Source organism: Hyla sarda, chromosome 8 (assembly GCF_029499605.1).
Source record: "Hyla sarda isolate aHylSar1 chromosome 8, aHylSar1.hap1, whole genome shotgun sequence".
Classification (NCBI taxonomy): domain Eukaryota; kingdom Metazoa; phylum Chordata; class Amphibia; order Anura; family Hylidae; genus Hyla; species Hyla sarda.
In genome coordinates, this window is record NC_079196.1 from 227,577,796 (window position 1) to 227,604,366 (window position 26,571).

At 44.9% G+C, this 26,571-nt stretch overlaps 1 protein-coding gene across 1 annotated transcript in view; it reads left to right on the forward strand.

Moving 5' to 3' along the window:
* The first annotated feature begins 2,231 nt into the window (after positions 1 to 2,231).
* FBXL19 (F-box and leucine rich repeat protein 19) overlaps positions 2,232 to 26,571 on the forward strand; it is a 36,284-nt gene continuing 11,944 nt past the window's right edge. Inside the window, exons 1-8 of the mRNA XM_056534777.1 lie at positions 2,232 to 5,093; positions 5,192 to 5,380; positions 6,698 to 6,841; positions 11,674 to 11,760; positions 12,125 to 12,295; positions 14,285 to 14,317; positions 14,414 to 15,051; positions 20,402 to 20,565. Coding sequence (XP_056390752.1) covers positions 5,213 to 5,380; positions 6,698 to 6,841; positions 11,674 to 11,760; positions 12,125 to 12,295; positions 14,285 to 14,317; positions 14,414 to 15,051; positions 20,402 to 20,565 — 1,405 coding nt within the window. The 5' untranslated portion in view covers positions 2,232 to 5,093; positions 5,192 to 5,212. The remainder of the gene's footprint in view (positions 5,094 to 5,191; positions 5,381 to 6,697; positions 6,842 to 11,673; positions 11,761 to 12,124; positions 12,296 to 14,284; positions 14,318 to 14,413; positions 15,052 to 20,401; positions 20,566 to 26,571) is intronic.

Genomic DNA, 26,571 nt, shown 5'->3' on the forward strand with positions numbered 1-26,571 from the left:
GCCTCGCTTTCTGGCGTCGTTATTACGTCACTACGCACGCCGTCCCGGCGCACAACGTAATAACGTCACCAGAAAGCGAGGCCCGGACACCGGAGAAGATGCGGAAGAAGCCGGAGGATCGCGAAGAAGACACCGGAGCAGCGGGACAGCAACGGGGGCCCCTGGGACAGCATCAGGAGCCCCTGGGACAGCATCGGGAGCCCCTGGGACAGCATCGGGAGCCCCTGGGACAGCATCGGGAGCCCCTGGGACAGCATCGGGAGCCCCTGGGACAGCATCGGGGGCCCCTGGGACAGCATCGGGAGCCCCTGGGACAGCATCGGGAGCCCCTGGGACAGCATTGGGAGCGGTGAGGACCTGGTACGGAGCGGCGGGGACAGGTGAGTATAACTTCCTATACTTTACATTGCACAGATCCCTCAACATACGATGGATTCGACAAACGATGGGTCGTTTGGAACAAATTACCATCATATGCTGAGGGACCACTGTATTTACAGTAAGGCCTCGTTCACACTACGGAATCTCTTCACAGAATATAGTCACGTCAATTCTTTCTGCGGATTTCACTCGGAAATGCATTGGCGTCTATGAGACGGCAAATTTCTGAGCGGTCCTAGCGCCCACAGGAACATTCATAATGAGGGACATTTATCAATATTTGCCTATGTATTCTTTTTTTTAGTAATTTTTTCCTTACTTTTTTTTTGCTTATGTGCGACTTATTTATCATCTGCTTTCAGCCCGTTGATGATTTTCTTTCACGTAAGCAATTTTTCCTTTTTTACTTTGGTTGTAGCTTTTTCTGCTCCACGTTTGAGCTGGAGTAAATTGAGTCAATTTTTAACCCTGTTGCGACTTTTTTTTGCGTCAGTCAATAAATACCTGACTACCCGTAGTCCATTTTAAAATTATTACTACATAGTTAATTTTTGGAAAACGTGCTTTTCTAGCTTTCCAGTCAAAATGTTGCACGAAAAATCGCGTAGTCGCAGTTGCGACAATTTTGCAACAATTATAATAAAGAAAACCTGACTAAACCCGTTGATAAATGTCCATAAATGTGCCTAATGCCAGTCCGCACAGTATCAGCCATGTAAACATTGCCTAACAGTGTTCAACTTCCAATGACAAATAAAGTTTTTTTTTTTTTTTGGGGGGGGTCATAGAAGTTTTTTTTTTTTTGCGGTCATAGAAGTTGCTGCTCTCCTCCTCAATGTACGCTGGCACCCTGTTCTTGTCCTGATGCCCACGAATACATGAGAGTCAAAATGCAGTGTGAACCTGGCTTATGGTTGCGATTGGTGATATATAACGTGTGTTTACGTGTTGCAGTGAACCCAAACGTTGTAGCCACTCCGCGGGGAGTCAACAGGTCCCTTTGTCCTGTCCACATATTATTAAAGGGGTACTCCCTTGAAAAACTTTTTTTTTTTATCAACTGGTGCCAGAAAGTTAAACAGATTTGTAAGTTACATCTATTAAAAAAATCTTAATCCTTCCAGTACTTATCGGCTGCTGAATACTACAGAGGAAATTATTTTCTTTTTGGAACACAGAGCTCTCTGCTGACATCACGACCACAGTGCTCTCTGCTGACATCTCTGTCCATTTTAAGAACTGCCCAGAGTAGGAGAAAATCCCCATAGCAAACATATATGCTGCTCTGGACAGTTCCTAAAATGGACAGAGAAGTCAGCAGAGAGCACTGTGGTCATGATGTCAGCAGAGAGCACGGTGCTCGTGATGTCACTAGAGAGCTCTGTGTTCCAAAAAGAAAAGAATTTCCTCTGTAGTATTCAGCAGCTAATAAGTACTGGAAGGATTAAGATTTTTATTTTTTTTAAATAGAAGTCATTTACAAATCTGTTTAACTTTCTGGCACCAGTTGATTTAAAAAAATAAAAATAATAAGTTTTCCACCGGAGTACCCCTTTAAAATGGACAGAGATGTCAGCAGAGAGCTCTGTGTTCCAAAAAGAAAATAATTTCCTCTGTAGTATTCAGCAGCTAATAAGTACTGGAAGGATTAAGATGTTTTAATAGAAGTCATATACAAATCTGTTTAACTTTCTGACACCAGTTGATTTAAGAAAAAAAAGTTTTCCACCGGAGTACCCCTTTAAGATTTGCACATGTCTTACAAGAACCTCTAGGTATTGCAAAACTAGAACCCCCAGCATGCCCAGACAGCCGTTGGCTGTCTGGGCATGCTGGGGGTTGTAGTTTTGCATAGTGTTGGGAGTGAATATTCGCAATGTGAATATTTATCGCGAATATCGCATATTCGTGAATTCGCGAATATTGCGAGTATAGCGCTAAATATTCGCAATTACGAATATACGTACGATTAGAGGACAGCGACAATATTTTTTTTAATCTCTTTTGGGTTATGGCAGCCCATAGCAACCAGATTCCATCTATCCCATATCCATTGCTGATTGGTTGCTGTGGGTGACGGCTCTACTTTTTTGCTTTTACCAGATTATGGTCGCCTATAGCAACCAACCAGGTTCTAGAAGTCCATTGCTGATTGGCTCTGATTTTTCTGCTTTATGGTTTTCCATCGCAACAGACAGGCAGTGTCTGATTGGTTGCTATGGGTGATGGTTCATCGTTGACTGGTTGCTATAGTTGTTGGCGCCATTGCTGATTGGTTGCTATGGTTGTTGTCTCCATTGCTGATTGGTTGCTATGGTTGTTGTCTCCATTGCTGATTGGTTGCTATGGGTGACAACTCTACATTTTTTGCTTCTACTGGTTTATAGTTACCTATAGCAATTAACCAGATTCTAGCTTTAAGTCCGTTGCTGATTGGTTGCTATAGGTGATGGCTCCATTGCTGATTGGTTGCTATGGTTGATGGCTATACATTTTGCTTTTATTTGTTTATGGTTGTCCATAGCAACCAACCATATTCAAGCATTGAGGCCATATCTTGTTGCTATAGGTGATGGCTCTATTGCTGATTGGTTGCTATGGTTGATGGCTATACATTTTGTTTTTACTTGTTTATGGTTTCCCATAGCAACCAACCAGATTCTAGCCTGAAGTCTGTTGCTGATTGGTTGCTGTGGGTGACGGCTCTACTTTTTTGCTTTTACAGGTTCATGGTCACCCATAGCAACCAACCATTTTGTAGAAGTCCATTGCTGATTGGCTCTGCTTTTTCTGGTTTATGGTTGTCCATCGCAATCGACTGGCAGTATCTTATTAGTTGCTATGGGTGATGGTTCATCGCTGACTGGTTGTTGGCTCCATTGCTGATTGGTTGCTATGGTTGTTGGCTCCATTGCTGATTGGTTGCTATGGTTGTTGGATCCATTGCTGATTGGTTGCTATGGTTGTTGGATCCATTGCTGATTGGTTGCTATGGATGTTGGATCCATTGCTGATTGGTTGCTATGGTTGTTGGCTCCATTGCTGATTGGTTGCTATGGTTGTTGGATCCATTGCTGATTGGTTGCTATGGATGTTGGATCCATTGCTGATTGGTTGCTATGGGTGTTGGCTTCATTGCTGATTGGTTGCTATGGTTGTTGGCTCCTTTGCTGATTGGTTGCTATGGTTGTTGGATCCATTGCTGATTGGTTGCTATGGGTGTTGGCTTCATTGCTGATTGGTTGCTATGGTTGTTGGCTCCATTGCTGATTGGTTGCTATGGGTATTGGCTCCATTGCTGATTGGTTGCTATGGTTGTTGGCTTCATTGCTGATTGGTTGCTATGGGTATTGGCTCCATTGCTGATTGGTTGCTATGGTTATTGGCTCCATTGCTGATTGGTTGCTATGGGTGACAACTCTAATTTTTTTGCTCTTACTGGTTTATAGTTACCTATAGCAATTAACCAGATTCTAGCTTTAAGTCCGTTGCTGATTGGTTGCTAAAGGCGATGGCTCCATTGCTGATTGTTGCTATGGGTGATGGTTATACATTTTGCTTTTTCTTGTTTATGGTTGCCCATAGCAACCAACCATATTCTAGCATTGAGGCCGTGTCTGATTGGTTACTATGGGAGACGGTTATACTTTTTTGCCCATAGCAACAAGATTCCATCTCATATCCATTGTTGCCATGTGTAAGGTCTTCCCTTCTCGTCTGTCTCCCTCAATGTCGCACATTCGCCCCTTGACCTAGTTACCGCTCCTCGCACTACATTTCCCGGCATCCCCCACCCCCAGGAAGCCGGACACTTCCCTTTCCTTCTCATGTCCCCGTTTAAAGACTACATTTCCACGCGTCCCCCGCGGCCACCCCTCCGCCGCCATCTTCCCTGTAGTCCAGCGCACTTCCGCCTTCCGTAGCAGACGAGGAGGCCGGGGCTCTGGTGAGGACTACGTTTCCCGGCGTGCTCCGCGGCTCTGTGGGCGGGAGCTGTAGCCTTTCCCACTGGGCGGCCATGTTGGATGTGGTATTGTTATGTGTGTGAGTGTGAATGTGAGGGGAAGGCAGGCAAGGGAAGGGGGGCAGCTCCTTTAGGGCCCGGTTTTGGCAATCAGGGGCCACGCACGCTCCCAGCCCATGCCGCTTGTGGTGGAGGAGTAGTCGGCCGTGTCCCGTGTAGTCGGAAATCCGGGGCCATCAATCAGAGAGATGAGGGAGGCGGTGGGGGAGTCATAGAGGAAGGAGGAGCTGGGACTGCTGGGAAAAGGGGTGCAGGCCTCCCCACCCCACAGCCCTGAGCCCCACACTGCCCCCTGCAGGACGCCCCCTGCCAGAGGCCCTACACCTGAGCCAGAGGTCACCTCCTGGAGGATTCTGGGAGTGTGAGGGGCTCTAGATACCCTAATATTGGTGTTCAGGCCCCTCCTAGAGGATTGTGGGAGCGTGAGGGGCTCTAGACACCCCAATATTAGGGGACAAGACGTTCCTGGGGGAATCGGGGGAAGGGTGGGGTTGTAGTTCATTCCCGCAGACCCCCGTTACCATAGGATGCTTGGAGTATAAGGGGAGACGTGTCATAGGGTCAGATATTATTGGGGTACGGACCCCCTATAGTATGGTGGGGGGCAGCACGTAATAATAACCCCCCCAGAACACCCTCTGATTCTGATCATGAGCCCCGAGCCGGCTCAGTCAGCAGCGGAGAGCAGGTAAATACGGACAGCAGAGCGTCGCCGATATGGCGGTTCTTTTTATAAACGTAACGTGTCATGTGACCGAGGCGTCTCGTCTCCCCCCTTCTCTCTAGGTGCGGGCACAGCTGAGGGAGATGTCGGGGAAGGGCCTGGGGGCAGCGCGGCGCAGGAGGACGCGCTGCCGGAAGTGCGAGGCCTGTGTGCGCAGCGAGTGCGGAGAGTGCAACTTCTGTAAGGACATGAAGAAGTTCGGGGGTCCCGGGCGCATGAAGCAGTCCTGTCTGAAGAGGCAGTGCACGGCGGTGAGACGGGGGCGGGAAAGGGGGCGCTAGTGTAAAGCTGCTCCAGCTGTGGCTAAAACTACAACTCCCAGCATGCACCATGTTGGGTGTTGTAGGTATACAGCAGCTGGAGAGCCATAGGGTTCAGAAATGATGTTCTAATTCCTGCTGCTGCTTCTTTGCTTTTCCAGCTGTTGCAAAACTACAACTCCCAAGTATTCCCTGACAGGACATGCTGGGAGTTGTAGTCTTGCAACAGCTGTGTAGGAGGAGATGTGGTGACGGAGATGTCCAGTGCTGAAAAACTTATCCCCTATCCCAGTGGTCTCCAACCTGCGGACCTCCAGATGTTGTAAAACTACAACTCCCAGCATGCCCGGACAGCCAACGGCTTTAGATCGCGGGGGGTCCGACCGATGGCTCTGCCATAGAGTTGTATTGAGGGGCGTTTCAGCCACCGCTTCGTGTGGTGGTCAACAGCGGCCGGGGTCCCAGCGGTCAGACCCCCCCTGTGATCTGAAACTTATACCCATCCCCCCTTAGGATAGGGGATACGTTTTTCAGCACTGGACTACTCCTTTTAGGTTACAACTTCTTCAGCTGTAAAGGCATGCTGGGAGTTGTAGTTTTTTTTGCGGCAGCTGGGGAGCCCCATGGTACAGAATAGAATGCTGTTCTAACGCCTGCTTTTGCTTCTGTTGGGAAAACTGCAACTCCCAGAATGCCCATAAGCTGTTGGGGAATGCTGGGTGTTGTAGTTTTGCAACACCATGAGTGCTACAGGATTGTTCTGCTTCTGCTGCAAAACTACAACGCCCAGCATGCCCTGACAGCCGATTGCTGTCTGGGAATTCTGAGAGTTGTAATTTTGTATCAGCAGGAGAGCCATTGGATTGAGAAATGCTGTTCTAATGCATTCTTGTGCTGCAAAACTACAACTCCCAGCATGCCCTGATAGCTGCAGACTTGTCAAGGCATGCTGGGAGTTGTAGTTTTGTTACAGGGTTGAGAAATTCTATTTGAACAACATGTCCTGACAGCTGAAGTGGTAGTTTTGCAAAAGCCGGAGAGGCACAGGGTTGAGTCTATTCTAACGCCTGCTTGTGCTGCAAAACTATAACTCCCAGCATGCCCTGACAGCCGAAGGCTGTCAGGGCATGCTGGGAGTTGTAGTTTAGCAACAGCAGGAGAGCCATAGAGTTGAGAAATGTTGTTCTATCACCTGCTTGTGCTGCAAGACTACAACTCCCAGCATGCCTTAACTAGCAACGGCTGGGAGTTGTAGTTTTGAACCAGGTTTGCGAAGCGCCGTTGTAACGCCTGCTTCTTCCCTTTCAGCCCGTCCTGCCTCACACGGCCGTCTGTCTCCTATGCGGAGATGCCGGGAAGGAAGACACCGCTCAGGAGGAGGAGCAGAAGTTTAACCTGTCCCTCATGGAATGTACCATATGCAACGAGATCGTCCACCCCGGCTGCATCAAGGTACGACCCCCCCCCCTCCCGCCCCCTCCGTGGCGGCAGCGGCGCCTTGCGTGAACACGTACGGTCCTACGCCGCGATTATACCAGATGGTTTTGTAACTTTAGGATCAACTCTACAAACCGCTTTTATTTTGGAAGCTGCCTTGCGCCAAAGTTATTTAATTTTGCGCTATATGTCCACGTTGTCAGCATCTGTTTCATCATCTTTCTTGATTTGTGGGTTACAGATACTTTGACCTGCACAAAAAAAAAAATAATAATAATTTTTCGTGCAAATTTTTGCGCCAATGTACTCCACCGACCAGCTGCAGTTGGTGTAGTTGGCGTTTTTATTTATTTTATTATTTATTTATTAACTTTTTTTATTTTTTATTTTTTTTGCATTATCCAGGGGGGCAAATGCATTCACACGCTTGCGTAAAAAAAATCTGCACTCCCCTGTTAAATCACCTCACCCCCCCTCTTAAAAGGGTACTCCGGTGGAAAATATTTATTTTTTAGGTCTTATTAAGTGAACTGGTGCCAGAAAGTTAAACAAACAGATTTGTAAATTACTTGTATTACAAAAATCTTATTCCTTCCAGTACTTATTAGCTGCTGAATACTAAAGAGGAAATTATTTTCTTTTTGGAACACAGAGCTCTCTGCTGACATCACGAGCACAGTGCTCTCTGCTGACTTCTCTGTCCATTTTAGGAACTGTCCAGAGCAGCAGATGTTTGCTATGGGGATTTTCTCCTACTCTGGACAGTTCTTAAAATGGACAGAGATGTCAGCAGAGAGCACGGTGTTCCAAAAAGAAAAGAATTTCCTCTGTAGTATTCAGCAGCTCATAAGTACTGAAAGGATTAAGATTTTTTAATAGAAGTAATTTACAAATCTCTTTAACTTTCTGGCACCAGTTGATTAAAAAAAAAAAAAAACGTTTTCCACTGGAGTACCCCTTTAAGGCTGTCTGATCATGTTGGGAGTTGTCATTCTACATCAACTGGAGAGCTGCCTTTAAAGTGTTACTATCATTATACCCTGGCGACAGGATACATTTAAACTTTGATGGCAATCTAGGAGACCTAGACCAGTGATTCCCAAACAGAGTGCCTACAGCTGTTGCAAAACTACAACTCCCAGCATGCCCGGACAGCCGAAGGCTGTCCGGGCATGCTGGGAGTTGTAGTTTTGCAACAGTTGGAGGCCCCCTGGTTTGGAAACACTGCCCTTGAAATGTATCTTGCCACCGGAGCAAAGTGATAGCAACACTTTTAAGGTTGTCAGGGCATGCTGGGAGTTGTAGTTTTGCTCTCCCAGAGCCACAGGTTGGGGAACCTTGCAGTATCAAGAGTAGTTAGGACGCCCCCTGGAGTTGGCTTTACACCCTGCAGTTAAAGGGGTTATCCAGGAAAAAAACTTTTTTTATATATCGACTGTCTCCAGAAAGTTAAATAGATTTGTAAATTACTTCTATTAAAAAATCTTGATCCTTCCAATAATTATCAGCTGTTGAAGTTGAGTTGTTCTTTTCTGTCTGGCAACAGTGCTCTCTGCTGACATCTCTGCTTGTCCCAGGAACTGCACAGAGTAGAAGAGGTTTGCTATGGGGATTTGCGTCTAAACTGGACAGTTCACGAGACAGGTGTCATCAAAGAGCACTTAGACAGAAAAGAACAACTCAACTTCATCAGCTCATAAGTACTGAAAGGATTAAGATTTTTTAATAGAAGTCATATACAAATCTGTTTCACTTTCTGGAGCCAGTTGATATATAAAAATAGTTTTTTCATGGATAACCCCTTTAAGAACCAAAAAATATGACCGAAATCTTGATGGTGTGAATGATGCTGCATGTATTAGGGGCAAATCTTTGCTTATGTTGCTTAAAAATAAATTGCGCTATCTACCTCCTTGTTGCGGTGGAACACCTATTAATGGTAAATACCCGCCATCTCTTAATCTCTGCTTTCCAGACCCTTCTGGGCCTGTTTTGTGGCCAGTGAATGTGATTGGGAATCCGAAAGCAGCCGAAGCGAGAAAGTTACACAATTCCTATTAAAGCCAATGGGAGTGAAGAATAAATTGCGTAACTTCCCCCTTTCATCTGCTCGCCGCTTCCTGACCAACCCGGCGGCCACAAACAGGCCACGGGGGTCTGGAAAGCTGAGATTGAAGATGTGAGACCTCCCTCTAATGGGTACATCCTTTAAAGGGGTATTCCAGGCCAAAACTTTTTTTTATATTTCAACTGGCTCCGGAAAGTTAAACAGATTTGTAAATTACTTCTATTAAAAAAAATCTTAATCCTTCCAATAGTTATTAGCTTCTGAAGTTGAGTTGTTTTCTGTCTAACTGCTCTCTGATGACTCACGTCCCATGTGCAGTTCCTATGGGGATATTCTCCCATCATGCACAGCTCCCGGGACATGACATCATCATTGAGCAGTTAGACAGAAAACTTCAGAAGCTAATAACTATTGGAAGGATTAAGATTTTTTTTAATAGAAGTAATTTACAAATCTGTTTAACTTTCCGGAGCCAGTTGATATATTAAAAAAAAAAAAGGTTTTGCCTGGAATACCCCTTTAAATGGGTTATCCAACTTCATCAGCTCATAAGTACTGAAAGGATTAAGATTTTTTTAATAGAAGTAATTTACAAATCTATTTAACTTTTCTGGAGCCAGTTGATATAAAATATAAAGTTTTTTTTTTTTTCCTGGATAACCCCTTTAATCCTTTAAGTACTTATGAGCAGCTGAAGTTGAGTTGTTCTTTTCTGTCTACCTGCTCTCTGATGACACCTGTCCAGAGTAGAAGCAAATCCCCATAGCAAACCTCTCCTGCTCTGTGCAGTTCCCGAGACAAGCAGAGATGTCAGCAGAGAGCACTGTTGCCAGACAGAAAAGAACAACTCAACTTCAGCAGCTGATAATTATTGGAAGGATGAAGATTTTTTTTTAATAGAAGTAATTTACAAATCTATTTAACTCTCTGGAGCCAGTTGATAATTTTTTTTTTATTGGAATACACCTTTTAAGTTATGGAATCAATTGCAGGATCATAAACATTATAATAGTTATTGATTTATATTTTTATTGGGGGGGGGGAGAGGACTATTAATGGTAATCAATAAATTATGTATAAATTTCTATGTTCTGTACGATGTTATAACCTAGTACTGATCAGTACTATCGGCGATCTTCTCGTACAGCCATCCTTCATGCCGGAGGAGGGTAAGAGATCTTCAGCGGCCATTTGTGTTCATCAGACCCCTGCTATTCCATTACGGGGGTCCAATAAGCCCACCTAAACCCACAGTTACCTACTTTTTGCCTATAGATGTAATGATCTGCATTGGTCACATCATCTATAGCAGTGGTCTTCAACCTGCGGACATCCAGATGTTGCAAAACTACAACTCCCAGCATGCCCGGACAGCCGATGGCTGTCCGGGCATGCTGGGAGTTGTAGTTTTGCAACATCTGGAGGTCCGCTGGTTGAAGACCACTGATCTATATGATTAATGGGGTACTCCGCCCCTAGACATCTCATCCCCTATCTGGGACCTTAGGATTTCTGGCGTGGCACCCCAGTCATCCCGTGCACGGAACAAACTCCGCTCCGTGCCTGATGAGAGACAAGCACAGGAGGGTGATTTAAACTTTTATGGAAGGGGTTAATGGCTGTTTTTTTTACTTTTTTTATTTAACTTTTTATTTTTATTTTTTTACTTTATTAGCCCCCTTAGGGGACTTTTAGGAGAAATCATTAGATTCCTCATACAGATCACTGGGGTTCCATAGAACCCACTTGATCTGTGTGCTCTGCAATCATTTGATTGAGCCACAGACCCCAGGGATGGAGAGATAAGCCCTCCGGCTACCTCCACAGTGGATCGTCGCACTGCGGGGAAGTGATCCACCCCATTGGACCACCAGAGAGTGTTTAAAGTACCCTTTAGGTGCCGCTGCCAGCTTTGACAGCAGCAATCTAAATGGTTAATAGCCGCCATGTGGCAATTCCCATGTGTCGGCTATTAGCTGCGGCCCCCGCTACAAGAATCAGGAGCCATCGGGTATTGCGCGGGCTCGAGTCAGGAACCCGCACCATACAATGTGGCAACTAGTTAAATGTCGGAGCAATCTCAGTCACTACAGGCAGAGTTCAGCTGTTGATGGCATCTTCTGTGCATGACGCGGACTGATTGTCATGTCCTCACCCGATCCATGACGTACATGTATGTCATGGGTTAGGAGAGGATTAAGCCACGCCCACTGAAATTATCGGCGGAAAATTTACTCAGCCAAAAGGGGCATTTTCAGCAGCCAAAATTTAGGTGTATTCCTATATATCCCTATATATATATTATATTCATTATATTATTATATTCATTATATCATTATAATATTTTATTATATTATTCATTATATTATTATAATATTATTGATAATATTATAATCATTTTATTATAATATTATATTCATTAGATTATATTATATTCATTATATTATAATATTATATTCGTTAAATTATTATATTATATTCATTATATTATAATATATTCATTATATTATAATATATTCATTATATTATTATAATATATTCATTATATTATTATAATATTATATTCGTTAAATTATTATATTTTCGTTAAATGATTATATTATATTCGTTATAATATATTAATTATATTATAATTTATTTTTTTGTGTATTGCAACTGGGCGCATACTTTGTGCAGTTTTTGCAGGTTTCCTCCTTGTTGTGGTGATTTGGTGCAGATGTCACTTCTGTGATCCGTGTTCTCACTTTCTTCCCTCTTCTCGCCCTTTGTTTCTCCTCAGATGGGTAAAGCTGAAGCCGTCATCGACACGGAAATCCCCAACTGCTGGGAGTGTCCGCGCTGTGTGAGGGAAGGCCGCACGTGTAAGGTGAGTGTGCACTAAGGGGCAGGGGGCATTGGACTGTCAGTGACAGGTTGTTTGGATCACCGTACTCCAGGGTACGGGCCCTAAAGTTTCTACACGGAAACCATATTGGGTTGCCATAACACGTGTCACTCCATCTGCAGCATTTAGAGCAGTGTTTCCCAACCAGTGTGCCTCCAGCTGTTGCAAAACTAGAACTCCCAGCATGCCCGGACAGCCTTTGGCTGTCCGGGCATGTTGGGAGTTGTAGTTTTGCAACAGCTGGAGGCACACTGGTTGGGAAGCAGATGTTACATGGATCGTCCGATAATCCGCCACATTGTCCGTCGTCATGACCTAATGATACCTCTTCGTGCTCCTTTCACAGGATCCATTGGACGGTTCAGGTAAACGGCGCTTGGACAACAGAGAAGACGCCGTACGGTGGAAACTGACGGATGACCAGGCCCCCGGCAGGAAGAAACCGCCCGACGAGAACCAGGGACATAAGAGGAAGAAGGAGAAGGAACCGGAACAGGACGCAGGGGTAAAGAAAAAGGTCAGTTATCGGTTTGTGGAAACCCAGCTTTCCAGAATCCTGAATGATCAGCTTGTCTGGTTGAGTCCTTGTTCAAATTCTGTTGCAAAAACCAATTCTGGTTGCAGTGGGATTCTGCCGCACCACGCACAAGGGGGAATTCCCACGCCGGAAACATCTGGCATGGAAATTCAAATTGCGGCCTGCGCAGAAAGAAGCGACATGTAAATTCTTATTGTGGAATCCATATTTTGCCGGTGCTCACTGTCTGCGGAAAGTTCGCTGAGCCGACACGCCGCAAAAAATCCACCATGTGAACATAGCCTAAAGGGAACCTGCCAGCACTTGTTTAACCCCGGGAACCACACAGGGTCTTAGAATGTATAAAAAAAAAAAAAAAAAAAAAAAATTATAATAAAAATTATTAAAAATATATATAATAGTAAATAATCTAAAAATTCATATACAAATAAAATATAAAAAATATAATAACTATAATAATAAAGTAGTAATAAAAAAATAAAATTTTGATAATATAACATACAAATATAATAAAATACTAAACATATAATAACAATAATATAAAAATATATAAAAATTATATAATATAATGATGATATAATAATAAAAATGTAAATAAAAATAAGATTCTTCCTATAGTGCACATAGTATTGTACACTCAATTTGGTTCTCTGTCCCCATGGGGCTCACAATCTAAATGAACCGATCAGCATGTTTTCGGAGTGTGGGAGGAAACCGGAGTAACCAGGGGAAACCCTCACAAACGCAGGGAGAACATACAAACTCATTGCAGATGTTGTCCTTTGGTTGAACCCAGGACCCCAGTGTATTAGAAAAAATAGAATAAAAAGCAATAAAGAAAAAGTCTCAACTACTACAAAATGATACAACTGGAAACTACACATCAGGGCGCAAAAAAAAATTGAGCCCCAAAGATGGGGGGGGGGGGGGGGGGAGTGAGAGGTCAAAATTGGTTGATTTTTATTGGTATTTTATTTTATTAAATTTTTTTGAGATTTATAAAAAAATAAAAATTAGTTCTTAACATTAGTTAAATAAGATAAAAGCTGTATAAATCCATTTTTTGCTGTTATCATATTGGCTGACAGATCACAAATATCCGCTTTACTCCATAGTGCAAAACACAAGGGGGTATTGGGACTAGAGATGAGCGAACTTACAGTAAATTTGATTCGTCACGAACTTCTCGGCTCGGCAGTTGATGACTTTTCCTGCATAAATTAGTTCAGCTTTCAGGTGCTCCGGTGGGCTGGAAAAGGTGGATACAGTCCTAGGAGACTCTTTCCTAGTAATGTATCCACCTTTTCCAGCCCACCGGAGCACCGGAAAGCGGAACTAATTTATGCAGGATAAGTCATCAACTGCCGAGCCGAGAAGTCTGTGACGAATCGAATTTACTGTAAGTTCGCTCATCTCTAATTGGGACTATGCACAGCAGATGTAACGGAGTATCCATTTAGTGAAACGACAGCTCTATGTAGTGATGGTATATAGCGACATACATCATTCCAAAGGCAAGGAAATTAAAACGTGGCACTCACCCTGATGATGATGTCCGCCCCTAGACATCTTATCCCCTATCCAAGCCTTGGAGGCTTGTGAAGCCACGGCCATGCCCCCTCAATGCAAGTCTATGGGAGGGGGCGTGACGTCCGTCACGCCCCCTCCCATAGACTTGCATTGAGGGGGCGTGGCCGTGGTGTCACAAGCCTCCGCCCTGCATCGCCAGTCATCTGGCACGGAGTGAAGTTTACTTTGGATAGGGGATAAGGTGTCTAGGGGTGGAGTACCCCTTTAACATCAGATTACAATAGCTGCGACACCAAGGGATGAAGGTGCAGGGGCGTAATGGCATTAGAAGATCTGAACGTCATTGGGGTGAGTGCCTTATTAACTCTCTATAGTCCGTTGTTATCCCACATTTGCCCTTGTTTTGTATTTCTCATGTTTTCTCTTCTGATTTGGCAGGTGAAGGCCGAGAAAGACAAGAAGATCAAGAAGGTGCGTCCGCCGCGGAGCCGCTGCATTATTGTTGTGGTAGGTTTCTCCTCCTCCTGATAATAGAACTGACGGCTCCGTTTTCCCCCCCCCCCGCAGGAGCCGCAGGCGCCATCAGAACCGGTGCCAGTGTCTGACCGCTCTCACCAGCGAGAGAAGATCGAGCGCTTCAAGCAGATGTGCCAGATGCTGGAACGGGCCAGAAGCAGCACCTCGAGCTCCAGCTCCGACTCCGATTCTGACTCAGACTCAAAGGCTTCCCGGGGAAGCAGCGACACCGGCGAAGGAGGAGGGGAGGGGCGGTCGTCCCGGATCAGCTTCAGCACCAGCTCAGAGGAAGACGAGGAGGGAGGAGGAGGGGGCTCTGCCACGGACGGACAAAACGGCACCAGGAACGGCAAACAGAAATCACCCCGGGGGAACAGCAGGGAGAAGGAGAACCGGAGAGGAGGGGTGGCCATCAGGAAAGGGACATGTGGTCGCAACGCGGTTCAGGCCTTGTCCAGGACTCAGATACTAAAAAGGCCGCTGGTGCCATCTCCACCTAAACCACCTCCCCTCCAACTAGAGAGACACGTGGTACGACCCCCTCCTCATAGCCCCGAGCCAGACTCCCTGCCTTTGGACAGTGGAACGGACCATGTAATGCAGAGGGGGGTCTGGCTTGCTGTTTTTAGGCATTTGGGACACAAAGAGCTATGCGTCTGTATGCGGGTGTGCCGGACCTGGAACCGGTGGTAAGAGTGGGGGTGGGGCGGGACACACAGGCAATAATTGTCACTGTGGTCGTGTGTGATTGGGCAGGGTGTCAGTGTGTCTTCAGCTGTTACAAAACCACAACTCCCAGCATGAACGGACAGCCACAGCTCTGGAGTATAATACAAGATACAGTGGGGCAAAAAGTATTATCAACCCCCAATTGTGCAAGTTCTCCCAATTAAAAAGATGGTAGAGGCTGTAATTTCCATCATAGGTTATAACCTCAACTATGAGAGACAGAATGAGAAAAAAATCCATAAAATCATTGTCTGATTTTTAAAGAATTTATTTTGCAAATTATGGTGGAAAACAAGTATTTGGTCAATAACCAAAGTTTATCTCAATACTTTATTTCCCCTTTGTTGGCAATGACAGAGATCAAACGTTTTCTGACTTCACGAGGTTTTCACACGCTGTTTCTGGTATTTTGGCCCATTCCTCCATGCAGATCTCCTCTAGAGCAGTGATGTTTTCGGGCTATCGCTGGGCAACACGGTCTTTCAACTCCCTCCAAAGGTTTTCTATGGAGTTGAGATCTGGAGACTGGCTAGGCCACTCCAGGACCTTGAAATGCTTCTTACGAAACCACTTTTTCATTGCACAGGCGGTGTGTTTGGGATCATTGTCATGCTGAAAGACCATGCTACATTTCATCTTCAATGCCCTTGCTGATCGAAGGAGGTTTTCACTCAAAATCTCACGATACATGGCCCCATTCATTCTTTCCTTTACACGGATCAGTCGTCCTGGTCCCTTAGAAGAAAAACAGCCCCAAAGCATGATGTTTCCACCCCCATGCTTCACAGTAGGTATGGTGTACTTTGGATGCAACATTCTTTCTCCTCCAAACACAACGAGTTGAGTTTTTACCAAAAAGTTCTACTTTAGTTTCATCTGACCATATAACATTCTCCCAATACTCTTCTGGATCATCCAAATTCTCTCCAGCAAACTTCAGACGGGCCTGGACATGTACTGGCTTAAGCAGGGGGACACGTCTGGCACTGCATGATTTGAGTCCCTGGCGGGGTAGTGTGTTACTTATGGTAGCCTTTGTTGCTTTGGTCCCAGCTCTCTGCGGGTCATTCACTAGGTCCCCCCCGTGTGGTTCTGGGATTTTTTGCTCACCGTTCTTGTGATCATTTTGACACCACGGGGTGAGATCTTGCGTGGAGCCCCAGATGGAGGGAGATTATCAGTGGTCTTGTATGTCTTCCATTTTCTAATAATTGCTCCCACAGTTGATTTCTTCACACCAAGCTGTTTGCCTATTGCAGATTCAGTCTTCCCAGCCTGGTGCAGGTCTACAATTTTGTTTCTGGTGTCCTTCGACAGCTCTTTGGTCTTGGCCATAGTGGAGTTTGGAGTGTGACTGTTTGAGGTTGTGGACAGGTGTCTTTTATACTGATAACAAGTTCACACAGGAGCCATTAATACAGGTAACGAGTGGAGGACAGAGGAGACTCTTAAAGAAGTTACAGGTCTGTGAGAGCCAGAAATCTTGTTTATTTGTAGGTGACCAAATACTTATTTTCCACCATCATTTGATATAAAAGGATATAAAAGGATTTACTCCCTTTTTCTTGCTTATAATTCTCTCAAATGTCGCATATGCGACCATGCTGTTTTTTGTGTGACTTTCTGCCTAAGTTTTGAAAATGGAATTGCAGTGGTCAGAGGTTTATAACGTGCGACTGTCGCAAAAAAGTCGCACACCATCAAAAAATGCCATATATTTACTCCTGCTCTTACTTACATGAGCAAAATCTCAAAAGGGAAACTGATACAACAGCTGATTTGCTTACGTGAGACAAATTTATAAAGGTAATGTGACTTGTTATACGTTTGTTGTACCTAAGCAAAAAAAAACAACAAAAAAATACATGCATAAGCAAGATTATATAAATGTCCCCCAAATTCTTTAAAAATCAGACAATGTGTTTTTTGTTTTGTTTTTTCTCATTCTGTCTCTCATAGTTGAGGTTATAACCTATGATGAAAATTACAGCCTCATCTTTATAAGGGGGAGAAGTTGTACAATTGGGGGCTGACTAAATACTTTCTTGCCCCCCTGTATAGCTCAGGATCAGTACAGGATAAGTAATGTAATGTATGTACACAGTTACCTCACCAGCAGAATAGTGAGTGCAGCTCTGGAGTATAATACAGGATATAGCTCAGGATCAGTACAGGATAAGTAATGTATGTACACAGTGACCTCACCAGCAGAATAGTGAGTACAGCTCTGGAGTATAATACAGGATATAACTCAGGATCAGTACAGGATAAGTAATGTAATGTATGTACACAGTGACCTCACCAGCAGAATAGTGAGTACAGCTCTGGGGTATAATACAGGATATAACTTAGGATCAGTACAGGATAAGTAATGTAATGTATATACACAGTGATCTCACCAGCAGAATAGTGAGTACAGCTCTGGAGTATAATACAGGATATAACTCAGGATCAGTACAGGATAAGTAATGTAATGTATGTACACAGTGACTCCACCAGCAGAATAGTGAGTACAGCTCTGGAGAATAATACATGATATAACTCAGGATCAGTACAGGATAAGTAATGTAATGTATGTACACAGTGACCTCACCAGCAGAATAGTGAGTACAGCTCTGGAGTATAATACAGGATATAACTCAGGATCAGTACAGGATAAGTAATGTAATGTATATACACAGTGATCTCACCAGCAGAATAGTGAGTACAGCTCTGGAGTATAATGCAGGATATAACTCAGGATCAGTACAGGATAAGTAATGTATGTACATAGTGACCCCACCAGCAGAATAGTGAGTACAGCTCTGGAGTATAATGCAGGGGTTAGTAATGTATGTACACAGTGACCTGACCAGCAGAATAGTGAGTGCAGCTCTGGAGTATAATACAGGATATAACTCAGGATCAGTACAGGATAAGTAATGTATGTACACAGTGATCTCACCAGCAGAATAGTGAGTACAGCTCTAGGGTATAATACAGGATATAACTCAGGATCAGTACAGGATAAGTAATGTAATGTATGTACACAGTGATCTCACCAGCAGAATAGTGAGTACAGCTCTGGGGTATAATACAGGATATAACTCAGGATCAGTACAGGATAAGTAATGTAATGTATGTACACAGTGATCTCACCAGCAGAATAGTGAGTACAGCTCTGGAGTATAATACAGGATATAACTCAGGATCAGTACAGGATAAGTAATGTAATGTATGTACACAGTGATCTCACCAGCAGAATAGTGAGTACAGCTCTGGAGTATAATGCAGGGGTTAGTAATGTATGTACAGTTGTCAGCCAAAAGTTTAGACTGACACACATTTTGATAAGTTTTAAGCTTTTATAGACAAATACATCAGGTTTATGTTTAGACTCTATACTCCCATTGCTGTGACCCTTCTTATTCTTTTTTATGATTTCTGCAGTTCCCCCTGTGATACTGGATATCAGCATCTAGCCCCAATCCTGACCTCTGACCTCCCATTCTCACCTCATCATTGTTTAGTTTATCACAATTTTGGGGATTTTGTTTTTGGGACCATAGGTTCTCTATAGGATTGAGATCTGGGGAGATTCCTGGTCATGGATTCAAGATGTTGATGTTTTGTTCCCGTTAGTTATCACTTCTGCCATGTGACGTGGTCGTGATGTCACACTACGCCCCCTCAATGCAAGTCTATGGGAGGGGGTGGAGCAGTCGCATGACAGCATGAGGGGGCGTGGCTGTGACATCACGACCCCTACAGCCTGCACTCAGCATTCGGAACACAATGTTCTGAACGCTGGGGCAGTGGAGTACCCCTTTAATATCTGTCCTGGTGCTGAACCCATCCCTGAGCTAAATCCTCTTCAGGAGACGTCCTGGCACTTACTGGGATGTAAACATTAAAGGGGTACTCCGGTGGAAAACATTATTTTTTAAATCAACTGGTGCCAGAAAGTTATGCAGATTTGTAAATTACTTCTATTTAAAAATCTTAACCCTTCCAGTACTTATCAGCTGCTGTATTCTCCAGAGGAAGTTGTGTAGTTGTTTCCAGTCTGACCACAGTGCTCTCTGCTGACACCTCTGTCTGTCTCAGGAACTGTCCAGAGCAAGAGAGGTTTGCTATGGGGATTTGCTTCTTGACATGGACAGAGGTGTCAGCAGAGAGCACAGAAAGGAAATTCAAAAAGAAAAGAATTTCCTCTGTATTATGCAGCAGCTAAGTACTAGAAGGATTAAGATTTTTAAATAGAAGTAATTTACAAATCTGTTTAACTTTTTGGCACCAGTTGATTTAAAAAAAAAAAAAATGTTTTCCAGGTGCAACATCTCCAGCCATCCAGGACCAAGGTGTTGATAGACGTTCCTTTCCACAGCATTATGGAGACCATGTGACCAGGCAGAAGTCATAACTAAGGGGATTGGGGGGAAAATTTTTAGAATTTTGGGTCCAAGGCCGGGAAAATCCTCAGATCTCAATCCCATGGAGAACCTGTGGTCAATCCTGGGAGAGCAAACAAAAACCCCAAATCTGTGATGGGGTAAGAATGGGAGGTCAGAGGTCAGGATTGGGCCCAGGAGCATCACGGGGGGAACTGCAGGAATCTGGGAGAAGGGTCAATACTGGAGATATATAGAGTCTTATTAATAAATACATCAGATCTATGTAAAAATAACCTAAAAAAGGATGAAACACTTATAATTGTCCTTCAGTAACCATAGAAACCTAAACTAAAAAAACACTAAACTAAAATTTGTGTCAGTCTCTAAGTATTCGGCCACAACTACACGGTGAGTCCGCCGTTCATGTGGATTTCTTTTTACTGAAGATCTTTCCCGTACAGAGAACATTTATTACCGTGTTGGCGCTTTTAGTGATGTTTCCATTTACTTGGATAGTTTTGTTCTGCCCTTATTTAAAGGGGTACTCCGGCCCTAAGACAACTTGGCTGTCACCCAGCTCTTGCTCATCCAGCGGTTGTTTCACCCTCCATGGGGGGGGGGGGAATCAGTGTTGGATCTGGCCATCACCTGTCTCTCGCTCATCCAGCGGTTGTTTCACCTTCCCTGGGGGGAGGGGGGGATCAGTGTTGGATCTGGCCATCACCTGTCTCTCGCTCATCCAGCGGTTGTTTCACCTTCCCTGGGGGGGAGGGGGGGGTGATCAGTCTTATATCTGGCCATCACCCGGCTCTCGCTCATCCAGTGGTTGTTTCGCCCTCTGTGGGGGGGGGATCAGTCTTGTAATTGGCCGTCACACGTCTCTCGCTCATCCGGCGGTTGTTTTGCCTTCTCTCTGACGTGTCCTTTGATGTTTCAGGTGTTGTGATCGGCAGCTGTGGACATCCATCGACTTGAGTAGAAGAAAATCAATCACCCCTCCTATGTTAAGTGGTATAGTCCGAAGGCAACCGGTCAGACTAGACCTGAGCTGGACCAACATATCCGAAAAACAGCTGACGTGGCTGATCCACCGACTGCAGGGTGAGCGGGAATAATGGGATGAATGACTGGTGGAATGACCGGGCACTGCTGTATGGGATGAATGACTGGTGTAATGACTGGGCACTGCTGTATGGGATGAATGACTGGTGTAATGACCGGGCACTGCTGTATGGGATGAATGACTGGTGTAATGACTGGTGTAATGACTGGGCACTGCTGTATGGGATGAATGACTGGTGTAATGACCGGGCACTGCTGTATGGGATGAATGACTGGTGTAATGACCGGGCACTGCTGTATGGGATGAATGACTGGTGTAATGACTGGGCACTGCTGTATGGGATGAATGACTGGTGTAATGACTGGGCACTGCTGTATGGGATGAATGACTGGTGTAATGACTGGTGTAATGACCGGGCACTGCTGTATGGGATGAATGACTGGTGGAATGACTGGGCACTGCTGTATGGGATGAATGACTGGTGTAATGACTGGGCACTGCTGTATGGGATGAATGACTGGTGTAATGACTGGGCACTGCTGTATGGGATGAATGACTGGTGTAATGACTGGGCACTGCTGTATGGGATGAATGACTGGTGTAACGACTGGTGTAACGACTGGTGTAATGACTGGGCACTGCTGTATGGGATGAATGACTGGTGTAACGACTGGTGTAATGACTGGGCACTGCTGTATGGGATGAATGACTGGTGTAATGACCGGGCACTGCTGTATGGGATGAATGACTGGTGTAATGACCGGGCACTGCTGTATGGGATGAATGACTGGTGTAATGACTGGTGTAATGACCGGGCACTGCTGTATAGGATGAATGACTGGTGTAATGACTGGTGTAATGACTGGTGTAATGACCGGGCACTGCTGTATGGGATGAATGACTGGTGTAATGACTGGTGTAACGACTGGTGTAATGACTGGGCACTGCTGTATGGGATGAATGACTGGTGTAATGACCGGGCACTGCTGTATGGGATGAATGACTGGTGTAATGACTGGGCACTGCTGTATGGGATGAATGACTGGTGTAATGACCGGGCACTGCTGTATGGGATGAATGACTGGTGGAATGACTGGGCACTGCTGTATGGGATGAATGACTGGTGTAATGACTGGTGTAACGACTGGTGTAATGACCGGGCACTGCTGTATGGGATGAATGACTGGTGTAATGTATGGGCACTGCTGTATGGGATGAATGACTGGTGTAATGACTGGTGTAATGACTGGTGTAATGACTGGGCACTGCTGTATGGGATGAATGACTGGTGTAATGACCGGGCACTGCTGTATGGGATGAATGACTGGTGTAATGACTGGGCACTGCTGTATGGGATGAATGACTGGTGTAATGACTGGGCACTGCTGTATGGGATGAATGACTGGTGTAATGACTGGGCACTGCTGTATGGGATGAATGACTGGTGTAATGACTGGTGTAATGACTGGGCACTGCTGTATGGGATGAATGACTGGTGTAATGACCGGGCACTGCTGTATGGGATGAATGACTGGTGGAATGACTGGGCACTGCTGTATGGGATGAATGACTGGTGTAATGACTGGGCACTGCTGTATGGGATGAATGACTGGTGTAATGACTGGTGGAATGACTGGGCACTGCTGTATGGGATGAATGACTGGTGTAATGACCGGGCACTGCTGTATGGGATGAATGACTGGTGGAATGACTGGGCACTGCTGTATGGGATGAATGACTGGTGGAATGACCGGGCACTGCTGTATGGGATGAATGACTGGTGTAATGACCGGGCACTGCTGTATGGGATGAATGACTGGTGTAATGACCGGGCACTGCTGTATAGGATGAATGACTGGTGTAATGACCGGGCACTGCTGTATAGGATGAATGACTGGTGTAATGACCGGGCACTGCTGTATGGGATGAATGACTGGTGTAATGACTGGTGTAATGACCGGGCACTGCTGTATGGGATGAATGACTGGTGTAATGACCGGGCACTGCTGTATGGGATGAATGACTGGTGTAATGACTGGTGTAATGACCGGGCACTGCTGTATGGGATGAATGACTGGTGTAATGACCGGGCACTGCTGTATGGGATGAATGACTGGTGTAATGACCGGGCACTGCTGTATGGGATGAATGACTGGTGTAATGACCGGGCACTGCTGTATGGGATGAATGACTGGTGTAATGACCGGGCACTGCTGTATGGGATGAATGACTGGTGTAATGACTGGGCACTGCTGTATGGGATGAATGACTGGTGTAATGACTGGTGTAATGACCGGGCACTGCTGTATAGGATGAATGACTGGTGTAATGACCGGGCACTGCTGTATAGGATGAATGACTGGTGTAATGACTGGTGTAATGACCGGGCACTGCTGTATGGGATGAATGACTGGTGTAATGACCGGGCACTGCTGTATGGGATGAATGACTGGTGTAATGACCGGACACTGCTGTATGGGATGAATGACTGGTGTAATGACCGGACACTGCTGTATGGGATTGAGGCCGCGCTGCTTCATCCACAAATGGGTAAAAAAAGAAAGCAGCTGCTTTTTATGGTGTGTGAACAATGCCCTAAGGGTTCTCTTACACAATGCAGTTGTTTTGTAGTTCTGCGCTGCAGTTATTCTTACAATGAATTAGAGAAAATAAATATTATATACAATAAAATTTTTATAATCCTAGTGTGGAATAGTAAAAAACAAAAGTAAGAAGTAAGTGATCTAATTCCTTATAATCCACACCTAGTTTTGGCTCCAAAACTGCACTATGTAAGTGTACCCTAATGCTGTCAATCAGCCTGTGTGTGTGGGTCAGGGACGCTGTCAATCAGCCTGTGTGTGGGCGGGGGACGCTGTCAATCAGCCTGTGTGTGGGCGGGGGACGCTGTCAATCAGCCTGTGTGTGTGGGTCAGGGACGCTGTCAATCAGCCTGTGTGTGTGGGCGGGGGACGCTGTCAATCAGCCTGTGTGTGTGGGTCAGGGACGCTGTCAATCAGCCTGTGTGTGTGCGTCAGGGACGCTGTCAATCAGCCTGTGTGTGTGCGTCAGGGACGCTGTCAATCAGCCTGTGTGTGTGGGTCGGGGACGCTGTCAATCAGCCTGTGTGTGTGGGTCGGGGACGCTGTCAATCAGCCTGTGTGTGTGGGCGGGGGACGCTGTCAATCAGCCTGTGTGTGTGGGTCAGGGACGCTGTCAATCAGCCTGTGTGTGTGGGCGGGGGACGCTGTCAATCAGCCTGTGTGTGTGGGCGGGGGACGCTGTCAATCAGCCTGTGTGTGTGCGTCAGGGACGCTGTCAATCAGCCTGTGTGTGTGTGTGTGTGTGTGTGTGGGTCGGGGACGCTGTCAATCAGCCTGTGTGTGGGCGGGGGAAGATGTCAATTACCCTGTGTGTGGGCGGGGGATGCTGTCAGTCATCCTGTGTGTGGCCGGGGGATGCTGTCAGTCATCCTGTGTGGGGGCGGGGATGCTGTCAGTCATCCTGTGTGTGGGCGGGGGATGCTGTCAGTCATCCTGTGTGTGGGCGGGGGATGCTGTCAGTCATCCTGTGTGGGGGCGGGGGATGCTGTCAGTCATCCTGTGTGGGGGCGGGGGATGCTGTCAGTCATCCTGTGTGTGGGCGGGGGATGCTGTCAGTCATCCTGTGTGGGGGCGGGGGATGCTGTCAGTCATCCTGTGTGGGCGGGGGACGCTGTCAGTCAGACTTTGAGAGGGGTAAGCAGGACTCCCATCCTCTCTCCTAAATGTCCAGTTGGTCTTTACTCTGCTTTTTGCTCATGAATCCTTCTCCAACCCTGTAACCCTGTATATCCCAGCGCGCAGCTTCTCTCCCTCCATCTTTATGCACCACACACAGGTTTGGACACAGCTTGTCGTCATTTCTTGGTTGTTGTTGTTTTTTTTTCGTTGCTTTTTCTAACTTATAGATTCATCTTGAAGACCTGAACACTAAGGGATATATTTTGAATTTAGTAAACATATTTTAACCCCTTTAAGGACGCAGGGTTTTTCCGCTTTTGCATTTTCATTTTTTCCTCATCCCCTTCTAAAAAAACATAACGCTTTAAATTTCGCACATAAAATTCCATATTATGGTTTATTTTTTGCGCCACCAATTCTACTTTGCAGTGACATTAGTCATTTTACCAAAAAATCTACGACGAAACGGAAAAAAAATTAATTGTGCGACAAAATTGAAGAGAAAATTCCATTTTGTAACTTTTGGGGGCTTCCGTTTCTACACAGTATATTTTTCGGTAAAAATGACACCTTATCTTCTGTAGGTCCATACGGTTAAAATGATCCCCTACTTATATAGGTTGGATATTGTCGCACTTCTGAAAAAAATCATAATTACATGCAGGAAAATGTATACGTTTACAATTGTCATCTTCTGACCCCTATAACTTTTTTCTGTGTACGGCCGTTATGAGGGCTCATTTTTTGCACCGTGACCTGAAATTTTTAGCGGTACCATTTATGCATTGATGGCACTTTTTGATCGCATTTTTTTTCATGATATAAAAAGTGACCAAAATACGCTATTACGGACTTTGGATTTTTTTTGCGCGTACACCATTGACCGTGCAGTTTAATGATATATTTTTATAATTCAGACACTTCCGCATGTGGCGATACCACATATTTTTATTTAGATTTTATTTTATTTATTATTTTTTTTATGGGAAAAGGGGGGTGATTCAAACTTTTATTAGGGAAGGGGTTAAATTACTTTTATTAACTTTTTATTTTTTTTTCCACTTTATTTTTTTATTTTATTTTTTGCAGTGTTATAGCTCCCATAAGGGACAAAAACACTGCACACACTGATCTCTTATACTGCTGATCATTGTTATCCCGTAGGAGACTATAACTCTGCACACACTGATCTCTTATACTGATCATTGTTATCCCATAGGAGACTATAACTCTGCACACACTGATCTCTTATACTGATCATTGTTATCCCATAGGAGACTATAACTCTGCACACACTGATCTCTTATACTGATCATTGTTATCCCATAGGAGATTATAACACTGCACACACTGATCTCTTATACTGATCATTGTTATCCCATAAGAGACGAAAACACTGCACACACTGATCTCTTATACTGATCATTGTTATCCCATTGGAGGCTATAACACTGGAAGATGCAATAGCAATGAAGAAGCGATCCTTAGACGGTGCTCACCCGTGCGGCAGAGTAGAAATTCAGAGGCCGATGGTAAGTAGGAACATACTTTATTCAGAACATGTGCAGGGACTACGCGTTACGAAGGGACACGCTCCCCTCTTCCTCAGGTCCAATCCTTAGCTAAGGATCGCTTCTTTATTGCTATTGCATCTTCCACGTTTGACCGTCCTGCGAGACGGAAGGATCCAGGCAGCACACTGTGACCACTGACCCACACCAGTTGGGCTCCCAAAGCAACCATAGATGTTATGCTCTCAGCATAACACTACCAGGTGAGCACACTTCATTGTGATACCTTATTTCTCTGTTGGTGAGGATAACGGCACAGATACGGGCGCATTGTCCTTTTTTGTTTTTCATACTCTACTATAGGCTATAACACTGCACACACTGATCTCTTATACTGATCATTATTATCCCATAGGAGGCTATAACACTGCACACACTGATCTCTTATACTGATCATTATTATCCCATAGGAGGCTATAACTCTGCACACACTGATCTCTTATACTGATCATTATTATCCCATAGGAGGCTATAACACTGCACACACTGATCTTTTACACTGATTATTGTTATCCCATAGGAGGCTATAACACTGCACACACTGATCTCTTATACTGATCATTATTATCCCATAGGAGGCTATAACACTGCACACACTGATCTCTTATACTGATCATTATTATCCCATAGGAGGCTATAACACTGCACACACTGATCTTTTACACTGATTATTGTTATCCCATAGGAGACTATAACACTGCACACCCTGATCTCTTATACTGATCATTGTTATCCCATTGGAGGCTATAAC